This window comes from Taurulus bubalis (assembly GCF_910589615.1).
Source record: "Taurulus bubalis genome assembly, chromosome: 21".
In the NCBI taxonomy this organism is placed as follows: domain Eukaryota; kingdom Metazoa; phylum Chordata; class Actinopteri; order Perciformes; family Cottidae; genus Taurulus; species Taurulus bubalis.
In genome coordinates this window covers 9,565,541-9,581,700 of record NC_136609.1, presented here as the reverse complement: position 1 = coordinate 9,581,700, position 16,160 = coordinate 9,565,541, and the positions used below count along the sequence as shown (strand labels likewise).

At 46.7% G+C, this 16,160-nt stretch overlaps 2 protein-coding genes across 2 annotated transcripts; both read left to right on the top strand.

The window, feature by feature from the left end:
* Positions 1-846: 846 nt before the first annotated feature.
* LOC306752819 (ras-related protein Rap-2a-like) lies at positions 847-9,026 on the top strand. Its single transcript, XM_079236625.1, has 2 exons — positions 847-1,186; positions 7,787-9,026. The coding sequence occupies exons 1-2, from the start codon at positions 873-875 to the stop codon at positions 8,022-8,024; spliced, it is 552 nt and encodes a 183-aa protein (XP_079092751.1). The 5' UTR covers positions 847-872; the 3' UTR covers positions 8,025-9,026.
* Positions 9,027-9,862: 836 nt separating this feature from the next.
* On the top strand, positions 9,863-15,703 carry mrpl39 (mitochondrial ribosomal protein L39). Its single transcript, XM_079236945.1, has 10 exons — positions 9,863-9,986; positions 10,863-11,069; positions 11,270-11,409; positions 11,791-11,890; positions 12,050-12,117; positions 12,519-12,631; positions 12,726-12,791; positions 12,903-13,056; positions 13,616-13,663; positions 15,573-15,703. The coding sequence occupies exons 1-10, from the start codon at positions 9,950-9,952 to the stop codon at positions 15,648-15,650; spliced, it is 1,011 nt and encodes a 336-aa protein (XP_079093071.1). The 5' UTR covers positions 9,863-9,949; the 3' UTR covers positions 15,651-15,703.
* The last annotated feature ends 457 nt before the right edge of the window (positions 15,704-16,160 follow it).

Genomic DNA, 16,160 nt, shown 5'->3' with positions numbered 1-16,160 from the left:
GAAAAAAGGCCCCAAAATAACGTGTTTATGTTCCAGTGACTAAGCCCTCTAGCGATAGCGTGACCTTAGGGAGCCACAGAGTCCGGTGCGTGGGACAGGATTTTCAGTTTCATACCACAATGTCGACCGTGATCTTTTATTCATTTATATTGATATGTTCTGGCATTTAACACAACATTTTTTGTTTTTGCATTTGCATTTGCATCAGAGATGTGTAACTATTTTCTTTGACAGGCAACGCAGGTGCTGGATGACATATATTTGTCATTTCTAAGTGCAATTAAAAACTGCTCCCACTTCACCCGTCGCTCCCTAAATGAAAACCCTTAAATCTGAATTCCCTGTTATGCTAAGCTTGCTAAATATTCCTATCCTTCCCCTGTCTCCATGTGGCACTAATCACCTCCCATACATCCCAGGAAATAGTAACATCCAGTGGATGCACCGACTCCAGAGGCGTGGACTCTTAGCAGTGAGGATAAAAAGGCTCTTTGCCTTTAACTGTACCCCACTGTGCAGACAGATGCAGCGGCATCCTCCTTCTCTCCGTCGGCCCACAGAAAGATGTGCCGTCTGCTGGCTGCTAATAATAGCCGATCTCATTCCTACCACGCCGACGCCTCGTTGCATTATGGATGCCCCCGGAACGGCGTCCCTGCAAGGTAGCGTGGGAACCTCTCAGTAGCGGCTGTGCGTCTCCGGCGCTCAATGCTCCAGCATCCCGGCCGCAACTGCAAGAGCGTCTCGTTTCAACCCCGGGGCCATGGCTGCATAGCGCGAGTCTAGACCAGCCGTGCGCGGAAGGGGGTGCGCTTCTTTTGAAGGCTTGGTTCCCCTCTTTGCATGCCCGGATTCAGGTCCGCGCGCGCGCTATGCGGGAGTATAAGGTGGTGGTGCTCGGCAGCGGCGGGGTGGGGAAGTCCGCCCTGACCGTGCAGTTCGTCACCGGGACGTTCATCGAGAAGTACGACCCGACCATCGAAGATTTCTACCGGAAGGAGATCGAGGTGGACTCCTCTCCGTCGGTGCTGGAGATCCTGGACACGGCCGGCACCGAGCAGTTCGCCTCCATGCGGGACCTTTACATCAGGAACGGCCAGGGCTTCATCCTGGTCTACAGTCTGGTCAACCAGCAAAGTTTTCAGGACATCAAGCCCATGAGAGACCAGATCATCCGGGTGAAAAGGTGAGACAATGCCCGCTTCTATTATATATTTATATTAAATAAATAAATAAAAAACCATTGTCTTGTGTATTGTGATGCAATAGGGATGAGGTTATGCATGGGTTTAGGCCCTTTGAAGTCTCTATATGGACACTAAAAGTTGCTCATGTCAGTGGGATGGAGGGTTATGATTATACTCGTTGATTTATTGTTAAATACAATTAAAGTCCTCATCTTGCTGGGGTGCCCCGAGGGCCCCTACAAGTCCTACTTAAAGAGCCACGACCCAAATGTGGGATTCTCTTTGTATTTATTCTTTTATAGTGTCGGTCCTCATCCTTGCATCTTCTCAGCTCCCCTCCTCTTCCTCCCTGTCTGGATCCCCCCCTCTTCCTCCCTCCCTCCAGCGTGAGAAAGCAGCTCATATGTTCTTCATGAGAGGCCCAGCTGCGGCTCACCTGTCATACAGCAACCCGCTGAACCCTCTCTGGGTTTCATATCCTCTTGTCTCTCACACATGACTAACTCTGGATGGCTTTGATCAGTTCAGTCCATTACTCAACAAATCCACTGAGCTCATCTCAGGGCTGGGAGCGAGAGAGAGAGAGGGAGAGGGAGAGGGAGGAGAAACTGTGGTCTCTCCTTCTGCTGGTGACATGTCTGTGTGTTGTCACACAGCCTGTAACGTCAGAAGGGCTGGAAAAGATTATATATGTTGCTGTTTTGGTGCCATGTGGATCATTTCAGCTTTTGTTTTCATCTGAATCTTCTGTCTGCAAAAGGCAAACATATAAGTATTAAAGGGGCCATTGTGTGTGTGTGTGTGTGTGTGTGTGTGTGTGTCAGGTTCACATTCCACCGGTCATCATATTCATATGTGAGCAACGCCCCAAACTAACAGGGAAGGAATACAATAACACATTTAAAGGAATAGTAAAGCCTCCTCACTAATTACTACATCATCGCCTCTAAAGGAACTAAAACACAGCCTCTGTCTGCCCGTGTGCCATTTGTGAACCCGGGGCGGAGGAGGAGTCTCGTCATCGCCGCCAGGTTGCCAAGCAACCAGCGGAGACTCCGGGAAGTCACTGCTCCCGGTCCGAGAAGTAGTCCGGCTCACAACCCCTAGGAAAAGAGGCGAAGCTGAGGGCTCTGGGGTCAGTTTAGCCTCTTTTCTTTGTCTCCTCTCTCCTCCGATTGGTCCTCCCTCTCTTCATCACTAGAATGGGAAACATGTATTTATCCAACTGCACATTGTGTCATTCCTAATGTAACCTGCACGGTTTTGGTGCAGTGCTTCTCACCTCCATCCCCCCCCCCCCCCCCCCCTCCTCCCTCTCTCTCCCGGAGTGGACCGAATGCTCCGGACGTCACCGGCCGAGTGGAAGCAGGAGAGCGTCACGTGCTGACGAAGGTGCAGCGAGGACGAGGAGCGCACGAGAGGGAACTCCTTTGAAAACAAAAATATATATATATATATGTAATGATGGATACGGCTGAGCCGGGCGGCTGCCTCCGCTGTCCTCAAGTGTATATCTATGAATATTTCATGCTTTTATTTCACACTGCTCTGGGTTTGAAGTCGTTACTGTGTGTCTGCAGCACAGAGATATATTTAGTTGTGTAAATTCCTAACACAAAGCGTCTCAGAGGACCAAATTATTGCACAGTGCAGAGACAATAGCGCTCTTGGTTTATCTCAGGACAGCGAGGGCGGGGCTTGGTCATTTAAACATATGCGGCCGTCCACAGGGCGTCCATCTTTTAATAAAACAAACACAATCCTCTCCTGGTCCTCATTAGCGGCGCCCATGAGATCAGCCTCCCTCCTCCCAAACGTCTTGCTGAGCCAGCAGCAGCAGAGAGCGCCACACGGAGATATAGTGCGTGCCCACTCACCAGAACTTAATGGGATTGTGTTGGGTCGGAAGCCAAGAAGACATCAGGCCTCCATTAGGGAGACGTATAAACCAGCATGCTCATGCAGGGGGGCGGGGAGTCACGGGAACGCTGTGGGACCCTGAATGTTTCCACCCTGGGTGGGTGCAGGTGTCTCCGTATGTTTGTCTGAGGAGGTGCAGCGAGAAGCAGGAAACACCCTTAAGAGGAGTCGTTGGACATTTTTTGGGAAATATCGCCTTCTTGCCGGGAGTTGACTGAGAAGATCGACAACTCCCTCGCCCCTGCACTGCCGTTAATTGAAGCCAGGGGGCCAGTTAGCGTAGCTTAGCATGAAGACTTTTTGTTTTTGTTTTTTTCCTGCATAAAAACTGTTTAAGGAAATCTGTATTCCACGCGCTGCCGCGATGATTAAATTTTGTGCTTTTCGTTACATACGTGCATAATTGATGTATATTTTCGCAGGAGCGTGCAATCTCCACACACTTTGCCCTCTGTGGACTCAAGCACCTCGGCCCCCCCCCCCCCCCCCCCCCCCCTCCTCCGCCTCCTCCAAAGATCTAATACTTCTGCAGGAGGAAGGCCACGTTCAAAGCACTCGAGCTGCGTTTTCACGCTGCACTGATGCTGTGTCTAATAGCAGGAGGTGAGCGTCGCGCGCCGCTGAGTGGGACCAAAACTACACGTCCCAGGGGCCACTCTGGTGGAGGTACAAACTTCCTGACCTCGGGGGGCTTTTAGTGTTCGCCATCAAGTTGGAGAGGGTTGTGTTCAGGCCTGGTTCCCGATGTGAGGGAAGGAAAGCCACCGGTGAAGCGCTCTTTGTTGGCATGCGGTCCGTGTCGAGTGGTCTTCGCCATCCTCTGCCGGTCGTCACAGTCTCTCGCACATCTGTTGACACATCTGTGCGTCGTTCCAATCCGATCTCATAATCCACTCAGACTCTTTAAAAGGACGAGGTCAATGTGTTGTCACAAGCGAGCACATCGATAGATGTTCCTCTCTAAAGGCGCCTCACAGGAATCCAGAGGAGGTCAAAATATCACAATTAAAAGAAGAAGAAAAAATCAACTTCATTAGTGCAGCAGATTTTAGTTTTCTCACCTCGGGACCCCTCAGGGATGGAAAACACATCTCACTGCCTTGATCTGCAGCTGGGATTTCCCCACATTCAGATAATGATCACTTGAAGCCAAAACTACAGAACTGAAGAAATGATTCCAGATCCTAAAGAGTGTTTACAGAGCGACAAAGCCTGTGTGTATTTATCTGCAACAGGAAGTCTCTGGAAGACTGAAGGGGGTCTGTAGTCTGCCAGCTGGTTCCAGACCTCTGGATTGCGGTTCCAGTGTAGTCGACCGGAGCTTCGTAGGTGGCTTCAAGAATCCGGAACATTGATCACGTTAAAAGTTTCCCCCTTTATGTTCCTACCTTGAGTTGTTGTCTTCGTTTTAACGGCACTGAACAGCGGGAGTAATACAAGTAATTATAAGACTCCACTCCCATGCGGCCTTTACGGCTGGAAAGAGCTGGGCTGCACCATTAAAGATGGAAATGAAGCTTCGCCATTAAAAAAAAAAAAGACTCCAAAGACCTTCTCCATCTGCTGTGCAGGCCTCCGTGTCTCTTCATCTTACCGTGTTTCCTTGCCCTCCTCTTCTCCAGCAGTCAACACCCTTTGGGGAGATCCAACAGTGGAGGCGCTGCAGGTTCTGCAGGTTCTGCGGGTTCTGCGGGTTCTGCGGGTTCCTCGGTTGCTAATTAAGTGCAGATGCAGGGAGCAACAAAGAGGAGCGGCTGCAGGGTCCGAGGGCTTCACGTCTTCACGAGAGGCCTTTTGTTGTGATGTTTGTGTTTCTCGTGAAAACGGGTAAGCGATGTCACTGTATCGGTATGTAGCACAGCAGTTAGCCTTAGTAAGGCGGTCGTACCCTCAGGCTAAGTGGAAAAAGTGTGTGTGTTATGTCTCTGTGTGTGGGAGGTTTTATGTGTTCCTCCCCCCCACCAACAGTGGGAATAACACCCTCCAGAGGCTTTTTTCTTTTTGTTCACACACGTAAAGGCCAAAAGCGTATCAGCAAAAGTCGGGCCGGATTCCACACATTAATTAGGACGCAGCGGCGTCTTCTCGGCTCGTTTTTTACAGCAGCTTTGTGGAAATCAATGCACATTTGAACATCCATATCTCTGTTTAATTGCATCAGCTGTCAGCCACCTGCTGTTGCCTGTTCCAGGAACTCCAACGTGACTCGTCTCCCACTTCAATTTTTTTTTTTTTTTAAACAAAAAGCCGCACTCTCACACAGCTGGTCGTTTCAGCCGAGCAACGCAAGCACATTCCAACTGTGTTGTTAATTCCCAGATAGCGCGCGGCTGCCAACTCTTGTGCTGCACCAAGTTAGCAATGTTTGTGATTTCCTCCTGCTTCATATTCATACAGTACGGAGAGGGAAAGCAGCCGCACCTCAAAAAAGCCACGATATACAGGTAGCATCCTTTTTTGTGGAGTCAATTTAACCTCTCATACAAGTATTCATATCATTTATTTATGAGGGAAAAACTAACAATACTTCACAAGAAATGACCCACCTTACAGCTTTTAACTATATTATGAACATGACGTATTTAAAGCTGCTTTTATTGGCCACTTGGGGGCAGCAGAGCAAGCTGAAAACACCTAATTGACATATTATCGTGCTAGCTAACAATAAATCACATTTTAAAAGTTAATAATGGGTTTCATATGTAAACCCTTAATGTAAAAATGTATTGGGGGAAAAAAACAATATAACACATAGAGTTATAGTAGGTAGAGATGGTTCTGACATTGAGCAAAAGTTCACTCTTTAACCCAAAACGCTGAGTGACGCATCCTTCAATAATGCATGCTATCATCCTATAACTCCCCACAGGGCGCCTTCTGTTCGTGCCGTGTTGAGCAGTCTGAGTTCCTCCTCATGTGGCGAGGAGGGAGCGCTGGTTTGATGCCGCAACAAACAATCTGTGTCCCACCCGGCCCACCCCACCCTGGAGAAGCTGGCTCTCCCTGTGTCTTTGTAGTTATATATAGAGTTTCTCCTGCAAGGCTGTCAGATTGCATTTGTCTGTGCGTTGCTCCTCGTTCACACTTCACACCCTCTAGACCGCTTCTTTTCCCAAACACACCCGGCCGTGCGAGATGCCTGTCCTGCTGAGGTCAGCTGACGTGTGTGTGTGTGTGTGTGTGTGTGTGTGTGTGTGTGTGTGCGGTGGCTGTGAGGGAAAATGTCACGCTCCGGGGAAGTCTTTGACATTTGAAAAATGTTCCTGAGCGAGTTTTCCCCCCGCTTGGCAGTCTCACAGCACGTTTGCCGACCAATTAGGAAGAAGCCTCTGGAATTATTTGTAATCATTTCCCATTTGCACCGGGTTTTTTTTTTAGGAGGAGGCGACCGCTCTCTTGTGATTCCCTCAGGAAAGGTCAGGAGTCGAGCCGGCAGGGCCTCGCCGTCTTGCTCAAGGACGCTTCAGCAGGTCCACAAGTGTCCTCCACCCGGCTGCCTGCACTCGTTTCCTCCAGCCTCTCTCTCTTTTCCGCGCCTCAGCTCGAGCGGCGTGGCAGCAGCCCACCAATTTGTAGATAAGAGCTCATTTCTCAATAGCACCAGCAGATCAATAAGCCGGGCTCGGGATGCACTTAGGAGTGACTGATGGTCGAGGCTATTAGGTGGTCTGCGCCATTACCTGTTGTGAGAATATATGCCGTCAGTAATTGACATGCCGTAGTTATTTAATCAGAGAAAACATGAAGGGCGTCTCACTGAAATGAAATATCTAGTACCTGAACAAAGTCACCGTCTTTGTGCTGGAACAACCAGCACCCTGGCTCCTCCACACAATCACTTAATGGAACTACTTGTTTCCAGAAATAGTCTCTGTTTTCCATATTGCAAAAACCTCCTCACAGAAAACCTTGACTTCCTGTGTTGGAGGGAATTGTCTCTAGCTTTTATACATTTTTCTCTCCATGCCAATACATGACACGCTGTTTAAATGCATAAACAGGAGCTCGAGCTGTAGATATGTAGAAAATAGTTATTTCAAAGGTACGAGGCCCATGTTCAATGTGCCTCCATGTGAGAGCAGCACATTAGCTTCATTCAATTATTCAATAACCTATACCATTACTCTCCCCGGCCTGGTTTCCTTGTATTGATGGATGGAGGAGGACTGGGATCGTGAGCCACACGCTGGGGGAAGAAGGCTTTTGATCCGTTAAGACATGCTTAGCGCGTGATGGAAGTGACGCAAAGTGGGCGGCTAACGATTTTAAACAAGAATTGGAAGCCATTAAACGTGCAGCTCGCATGTATAACCCGTCTCCAGGAATAAACAGGGCATCGCGGCAGTTCTTATTATTTTTCCTGATGACGGGACCGCCCACTGGTATTCGACACCCAGGGAGGGATGGAGGCCTCCTGGGGAGCTGGAACTGTTTACCCCTCTCCTCTTGCTCCATTGTGCATTGTTCAAACCCCCTTATTGTTTCAACATCTAACAAATACAGTATGTAGGCCAACAACACACACACACACAGAGTTTAGTCTGTTTCTTTCCCTCCCGTATTTCCCTTAGGTAGCAGGAAGTTCCTGTAGTCTCTGAAACAAAACGCGCCCAGCGGGGGAGCAGGCAGCCACTTCCAGATGTGCGCTCCTCTGATATTGCTCTCTCGCTCCTTTCCAGGTATCAGCAGGTGCCGGTGGTGCTGGTGGGCAACAAGGTGGACCTGGAGGAGGAGAGGGAAGTGTCCCCCAGCGAGGGCCAGGCGCTGGCCGAGGACTGGGGCTGCCCCTTCATGGAGACGTCGGCCAAGAGCAAGACCATGGTGGACGAGCTCTTCGCCGAGATCGTGAGGCAGATGGACTTCTGCCCCCTGCCGGACCGGAGAGAGGCCTGCTGCCCCGCCTGCAGCGTGCAGTAGCAGCCCGCCGGCAGCGGCGATGGACGGGAGGGCGGTCGGCAGTTAGAATGCTAATTAATTCATGTTAGATAGATTGGAGGTGGAGGGATTTAAAAGGGAAAATCCACTCTTTCTGAAACTGTTTAGAGCTGCTTTCTTTATCAAGCAGTTTAGGCCGGTGCATTCTGGGAAATGTAGGAAATCCCTAACGGACGCCGAAGTAGACGGGAGAGGATTTTCAGGGGAAATTCAACTTCAACATTCATCACTCTTCGGACATAGGGTGGATTTCTCCCTTGAAAGAAGAATTAAAAAAAAGACTCTCGACCTCCCACGTTCGTCACCGTCCTCCTGATTAACAGGAGCAAACGTTCAGGGTTTCCCAAAGGCAGCACGGTGCCAAAACCATCTTAAAAGCCATCGGCAAAGAGGATCATAGTGCTAAACAGCTTTTTGGGAAACCAGCCATAGGTCCAAGCAGGGATGGCAGTGTGCTCCGCAATTTTATTGGTCCTCTTCTCTTCTGCTCGTCTTTTTCTTTTTGCACTCCTGGGACTCTTTTCGACAGCGCAAGACCAGTCACCAGGCATCTGAAACGGATGTCAAGTAACACCACTGTGACGGAGTCGCACTGGAGGTCAATTTCCCAGCTGGCCCGCCTAAATATGAATGAATGACTAGATGAGAGAATGTTTAAAAAAAAAAAGGGAACCGCACCTTTGGGGAAATTCACTCAGAAGATCCCAAATGTTGACATACTGTGGATGATGTGTGCATGAAGTTGTACCGTCACACCGACATCGAGTACAACCGACCTCACCCAAAGAGACAGTATCAATCAATCAACTGATGGAACAATCAACCGGACACTTGTCTTTACACCTTACAGATGATACAAATGCCTTGTTACATTGTATGAAGTGAACATCAGTGTCAATGTATAGTTCTTTTATCTTAAAGTCACATCAGATATGTTAGTGGTTCAATGTGAGAAACACTTATTTTCAACAAAAAATAAATCTTTATGCACAAATGTGTCCATGTGTGTTTGTTGTTGAGTAGTGATTTTGTGTGACAGTAAAGTATTTTTCTTTAAATTGTAAAAACAGCTTCCGATTACCACTTTGGAGTTCTCTCTTCTTTGACTTTGACCTCCAGAGGTCATTAGATTGGCACTCATTGTGAAACTCTCCTTTCAGCGCTGCTCTTTAGCGGTAATCTGGCTCCTGCGTCCAGATGATTTATGATGTTTCGGTGCTGCGGCTGCGTTCCCTGGCCGGGGCGTCTTGCTGCCCCAGCTGCTGCCATTAGTGCCAACACTTACTGCTGATTCGCGTCCTGAAAAACCCAATGAGCATTTGTCAAATTCTGAATACCATTAGAGTCCATTAGAGGATGAAGTTGGGGACATGTGAGACTTTAGAGCCAAGATCATAACTTTGGATTCCATCCAATCAGAGTAAAAGCAACAGTCTGTCAACATTTAGGCAACAGAATGAGGTAATTCAGAAATAAATCGTAGTGACGTGATAAATATCAAAACTTTTGTACATGTGCCGAAAGAAATATCAAATAAGTATTATACAGAGACATATTATGTTGTTAAAGTCTGTTGATGAAAACGATGCTGATGGAGGTTTTGTTTTTCACTCTCTCTAGCTACAGCATACAAAGAAATATTGCAGGGTTTCCTTTACATAAGGCTACATTGAAATATTGATCAACAGCGACATCTGCTGTTTATAAACCGGAACTGCGCTTCGTCCTCTCGGTCACACGGACCTTTCCAGCCACTGATTACAGTTCCTACCCGGACCGAAATGTTCGTTGCACACTAAACAGGCATGGCGTCCTTCAAACAGAGGCGCAAGTGACGAACATTTAGCAATTTGCCCTTGTGTATTTTTCTGTTTTTTTTTTATGTAAATATATAAATATTCTTCACAATGGTGACCAGGACTGTTTGTCAAGTTCTCCAGCGCCGTGAGTAACGTCAACTGGTAGCTAACTAGCATTAGCATGTGAGCTAACTAGGTGGAAATTATAGTTTGCAGCTTCATATATAGATCTTTGATGAATGACATTTTACATTTAGACCTAACAAAGTAGTAAATGTGTGATTAATTACATTAACGACGTCACTGTTCTATTAGGTGCAAGTAAGCTATTCTAGTTAGCTAGCAGGACCTCCTCGGAAATGGAGCGCAGCCGTGATTAGTTTTAGTAAATACACCTGTGCTGTTCCTGCCATGACAGGCCAACATGTCTGCCGTTAAAGTGGTCAGCTTTACACAGCTTTGACGTAGAAATGTAGATTAAACATGTGAGTAGAAATGTGTTAAAAGTCGTAAATTAGGATATATAGTAACCTGGGTCTTTAGTCTCAAATACCGCAAAGTTTGCAGACTCCTCAATACGCTGCATTATTGTTCAACTCCGAAATTAAGTTTATTTAAATCCCCAGCTTCATCTGGATTACCTGTATAATCACCAACACGACCTTAGGTATTCTAATACCAGGCAGTAATTACCTTAAACACACGTTGTTTGTCTGTCTTAATTGTGTGCATGCTATATGCTGACTATATGAGTTATACATTTAAACCAAATGCATATCCTGACTTTGATCTAATATGATCCAGAAACACTTGAACGCAACTCCACAGTTTGTTTGGTTCCTTCTTAGAAACACAGACTTATTGTTCAAACTTATTTGAGTCCAGATAACCCTGATGACGTTGCTTTGACACCAATAACAAAGTAGTTTCATGACATAAGATTAAAAGTATAAAAGATGGAGAATCCTCTGCTGTCATTTTGGGTTGTCATTCATTCCCTCCTCCTCCTCCTCCTCCTCAGGCCTTGCGACTGCCGCCACGGCTGCGCGTGCGCCGGCCACCGAGGTCCGCAGCCGGCGCAGTGCCGTCTTCTCCAGAGAGCAGGCCAGGCAGAGGGCTCTGTATCCTCGCATCGAGAAGATCGAGGTGTCCATGCAGGGCCCGGGGCTGGATGGGACCATGCTCATCATGAACAAAGGGATGTCCACGCCACTGAGCTGTGCTAGACGTGAGTTTAAGGGAGGCTGCGTGCGAGATTGATCTGTGTGGAGAGGTGGGAAATGTGTGTGATTTTCCACAACTTTAAAAATATAACTTTCGCCAGGTGTTGTATACAGCACCATCCACAATCTGTGGATTGCTGCATGTTTAGCCATAGATGAATATTATGTTTGCACTCTGATGAACTCCTGTGTGTTTTCTTCTCAGACCTGACAGAGTATCACGTGACCAACTCGGCTCTGGCCCTGGTGGACGGGGAGCCGTGGTCTCTCCACCAGCCCCTCACCCAGTCCTGCTCCCTCACTCTGCTCACGTTTAAAGACAGCAATCCAGTGCTGGCCAACCAGGTACTAAACAACACACGTTTATTTTATTTAATTAAATGTCTAATCTTGTGGATGTTAAGTATCTCCTGCTTTTTCTTCATGTATTAGGAATGAGTTAGCCAAGTCCACATGGTATCTTCTAGAGTTTTGGATTGTTTAGCTTGAATTTTCATTTTCCATGAACAGAGTTTACATTGGCTTGTTGTTCTTTCCACTTATTCTGAGTCTCAACGAAATCACATAACCCCAACAAATAAACTGTCTGATGTTTCAAAGCTTCCCAAAATCTGTCATCTTTTTGTTAATCTACTTGTCTTTGTGATCAATGTGTTTGGAAAATCCACGAGCGACATCATGAAAAGGGTTTGACGTCATTCAGCGTGTCCTCTTGTCTCCCCTCAGGCGTATTGGCGTTCCTGCGCTGCCTTGCTCGGCCAGGTGCTGGAGACGGCGTTCAAAGACGACTTTACTGTGGAGCTGCTCAGCACACCGGAGGTGGAAGGTAGAGGAGCTTCTCTTTACGTCTGTAGTCTCTGCCAGCGACTTTTTAGATGGAATTAAAAGTTGGATGCAGTAACTTTGCCTGTTCTTATTATGTTTGAGTGAGAATTATTAAGGCTGATTAAACATAGTTCCTCGCATGTCATCTGTTTCCACGCAGTCACTTCAGGGGCTTTCTGCTGTGATGTGGTGCTCGACCCTCAGCTGGACTCATGGACTCCCTCTGAGGTGTGTGTGTGTGTGTGTGTGTGTGTGTGTGTGTGTGTGTGTGTGTGTGTGTGTGTGTGTGTGTGTGTGTGTGTGTGTGTGTGTGTCACTGAGGCCTCTCCAGTCAGGACTTGCTTGTTTGTGTCTACTTTCCAAGGAAACACTTTCCAGTATTGACATCAATCAAATAGAAAGGTGTCTGTTTCCAAAGATCCAGCCACTCCTTTACCTAAATGCAGTTATTATTTTAGTGTTGTGCTAACGTCTTCCTTTAAACTCTGCCTCATGCTGTCATATAAGTCATATTTTAGCAAAAATAAGCGACTTAATCATATTGGGTGTTAGCAGTATGTCATATACTTTTATATAAACATGTTTATGAGATGTGCTTGTAAACCATCGTGGCTGGATTTTCTCTCCAGGAGTCCTTGCGGTCTCTGACCAGAGGGGCCCAGCAGCTCATCCACCACGACCTGGCCTGGGAGCCTCTGGAGGTGGCGCCCTCTGTGGCGCTGGAGGTCTTCTCACACAGCAGGTAGACCGACTTCTGACTGAGCAGCAGCACTTTGTGCCACTGATACTTTCACAGTTTTTGTACCTCTTTCTCACTTCATACTTCTGTCCTTTAGGTGTAAACAGGAAGAGGTGGAACACAAAGCAGCACAAAATCCCAAAGGCACAGTGACGCTCCACCGGTGAGTTTTCATGAACACAGTTTGGTTTAATTTAGTGTCTGTTAGATGTCACATCATGCATATCCAAAGGAGGCTGTATGTTTTATATTTTCCATTATCATTTTTCTGTAGATGTGGTGACCATGTGCTGCTGAGTGTGGGCCCCCTGGTGGCCAGGACAGGCCTGTGCTCCCAGTACGAGGTGACGGCCCTCCACAGCCTGCAGCAGGGGCCCTGGGGCCTCCACCGTCGAGCTCAGGGCCTCTCCCTGCCTCTGCAGCTGCAGGTAGGGATGTGTGTGGAATATGGGGACATAATATGGGGCACTGAAACACATTGAAGGCAGACAATGTGTGTGTTTGGCTTTTTTATTCATTATTTCATCTTTTTACCGAACCAGTATAAAAACCTTTTGTTTGTTAGCTGTGTTGTAGTTTGACCTTACCAGTAGAGCTTTTTCTTACCCACTTTTATTGGGACAAGAAACTGATTTAGATGAAGGTCACAATGTCACGTGACAATTGATTATACCTAGATTACTGTGGCATACAAACATTTATTTAAAATGTCAATTCAAAGATGAATATTGACATTTTAACATGAAAAAAATGAATATATACACCTTTTGGTTCAAACTATTTCAGGTTTTAATTACTGTCAATAAGTCAATTTAAATGGGATTGTTTCGTCTGCAGTGGTTTATTAATAAAACCTCTGTTTCCACAGAACAGATTTGATATTTGATTGTTCTCCTAATATCAAAGCCTGTCCTTGTGTACAGGACAGTTGGGGAGGTAATGGGTGTCTGCATGTTCCTGCTGGTCACGTTGTCTTCCTCTCTGCAGGCTCACCACACAGTCTGGAGGAAACTGAGGCAGCGGGCAGAGAAACTGGTAAGAACAAAGCTTTTATTCTTCTTCTTTTTTTTGTTTTAACCTCACAGCAGAAGCTGAAGCACTGCGGCCTACTCTGGAGACAGTGGTCTGGTCTGGATGATGGATACTTGTTCCACATTCAGCCAGCTTGCTCCCCGGCTGCAGCCATCGTTGCAGATTTCACAAAGTAGCCAGGGGTTAGGATTTAACGGGGCTATTTTTATTGCTTTTGCATTTATATTTTGGCAAAAACAGAGGAGACGCAGCGTGGGCTGCAGTCTTCAGGAAAAAGCAGGTCTCACTCTCCTCACGAAGGACAAACTGCTGCTTTCAGAACTCGACATGAAAGACACCGACGCTAACTCAAGATCCAAGGAGGAAGTATTTTTAAATCTCCGCAGGTTCAAGGCTCTTATTCTAGACGTTGTACACCGTGACACTCGGATTGATACAAAGTCGAATCGTCTGTCTGAGCATAACCAAGCTCGCCTCTAAAGAGAAGCATAAATTCTTCAAATTCAAACTAGGCTACGAGTTAATTTTGGATGGAGTCATCTAGGCGAAATATGTTTTGCTGCAGCTTTTCTGGCATTCTCTGTGCATCACTGATTGCGTAATGAAGAAGAAGAAGAAAAAAGAAGTTCTCATTAATAGACACTCTTGATTTGGCAACTGATGACAAACTGTGCTCCGTGGCCTACATTTTATTTTCACATGTGGTTATTCGTGGAATTGAAATCACACTTTATTAAAGACAAATGGACCTGAGAGTTGTAGCCGCATTACAAGTGGAGGACATTTAGATCACGTCCTTCTGGCTCTTTTACGAGCACAGGATTAGCATGCAGACCTGCTGCAGGACGCCGCTGCCATGGTCTCAGAGGACGCGGGTCCATAGTATCTCACACACACACACACACACACACACACACCACACTGAGAGCAAGCCGCCCTGTCCTCTCTGTCCCGAGTGTTTTGGAAAGACGTCTAACTACGGTTATTTTGACTGATATTGCGATATTAGAGGGAAAGATCATTGTTTCATCATTATTCTCATTCTCTATGAAAAACATTTAAAATGATCAAGTTGTGGGCTCTGGATTTACTATGAAACATTCTGTAGAATATGATGTACTGGTCATCTCTGCAGCACCGCAATATTTCATTTCACCTTGAACAAATATTGTGCCTCCTGTGATTTGAAAATTGCAGAGGCCATGTCGCTATTTCAATAATAAAAACAACTTGGGTCTTACTTTTTACTGTGCACCTTTTCTTGGAGTAAATTACAAGATACACTTCATTTGGAAAAGCTGCCTTTATATATCAGGTATTCACACATAAAAAAAATGTTTGTCAACGCTGTTGATGACAGCAAGTTACTGTGTAGTCGGTATTTCATCGGTATGGAAAATATACATTGTTTGTATAGATATGTTGGTTTGTTTTCCCCAAAAATGTTTGTTGCTTTATTTAAATATGAGTTTCCCTTGAAAGGCTCGATCCATGTGGACAGAATAACAGAAACACCTTCCCATCCAATCCTTTACAGTAGCCCTGCAACCCTATTTTATTTCAAAGAGATATTAATAAACCTCGCGGTGTTGCAATCCGCTGCATGTAAATGAGAAATGTTTGTGTTCTGTCCACCAGGGTTATGAAAGCAGCGAGGCGTGGGCGGTGCGTTCTGAGCCGTCTGCAGGCGGTGGGGAGGCATGTCCCCCGTCTGCCTCCAGCTGGCGCTCAAAACACGGCCGCCCACGCGACAAAACGCCCCTCCAACATCGCTGGAGAAATGTCCTTTGAAAGATGACTTTTAGGGCCGTTGCTGCTTTATCGAACCCTCACCAAATAGAGAAAACAGTCTCAAGGGGGATGCCATTGTTCTAGGAATAATAAGTAATATGTGTGGCTTTATTTTGCACAGGTTGAGATGCCGAGACTTGAAGAAGTGGCTCCTCCCTCTCCTCCTGACTCCGACCAGCCAGGAACGACCTCTGTGTAACCTTCCTCACACACATTTACACTTTCACATGTGTCCGATTGTATTATTTGTTCAATAAATGTGTATAAATATGTGAAAAAAACCACTCCCACGTTTGTCTTTCTCGTGCAAATCGCAGGAAATAACTCCCCTTGACCCGGTTGTCGTACGAAACTTGCGTTTGTGTTGAACAAAAGATTTTAGCGCTTCCAGACGGGAGGTGCTTCAGTTTATAACTGTTGAGCCGATTGTAGGAGTGGGAGAGAAGATAGGTGTGTGTGTGTGTGTGTGTGTGTGTGTGTGTGTGTGTGTGTGTGTGTGTGTGTGTGTGTGTGTGTGTGTGTGTGTGTGTGTGTGTGTGTGTGTGTGTGTGTGTGTGTGCAGTTTGCCTCACAACAAAAGCGGAGTGTGCGGCGTGTGTTGGCTGAAGGTCAAGGCGGCGCTGCAGCTGTTGAGTCTATCACTCGTCAAACAGGTGGCTCTCAATCCTCAGAGTTCACAGTCAAGTGTGAGCGAGTGAGCCGTGAGAGA

Coding starts and splice junctions, on each gene's coding strand:
- LOC306752819 (XM_079236625.1), top strand. CDS start 873: ATGCGGGAGTATAAGGTGGTGGTGCTCGGCAGCGGCGGGGTGGGGAAG. Junction 1,187..7,786: donor CAGATCATCCGGGTGAAAAG/GTGAGACAATGC, acceptor GCTCCTTTCCAG/GTATCAGCAGGTGCCGGTGG.
- mrpl39 (XM_079236945.1), top strand. CDS start 9,950: ATGGTGACCAGGACTGTTTGTCAAGTTCTCCAGCGCC. Junction 11,070..11,269: donor GCCACTGAGCTGTGCTAGAC/GTGAGTTTAAGG, acceptor TTTTCTTCTCAG/ACCTGACAGAGTATCACGTG. Junction 12,118..12,518: donor ACTCATGGACTCCCTCTGAG/GTGTGTGTGTGT, acceptor TTTTCTCTCCAG/GAGTCCTTGCGGTCTCTGAC.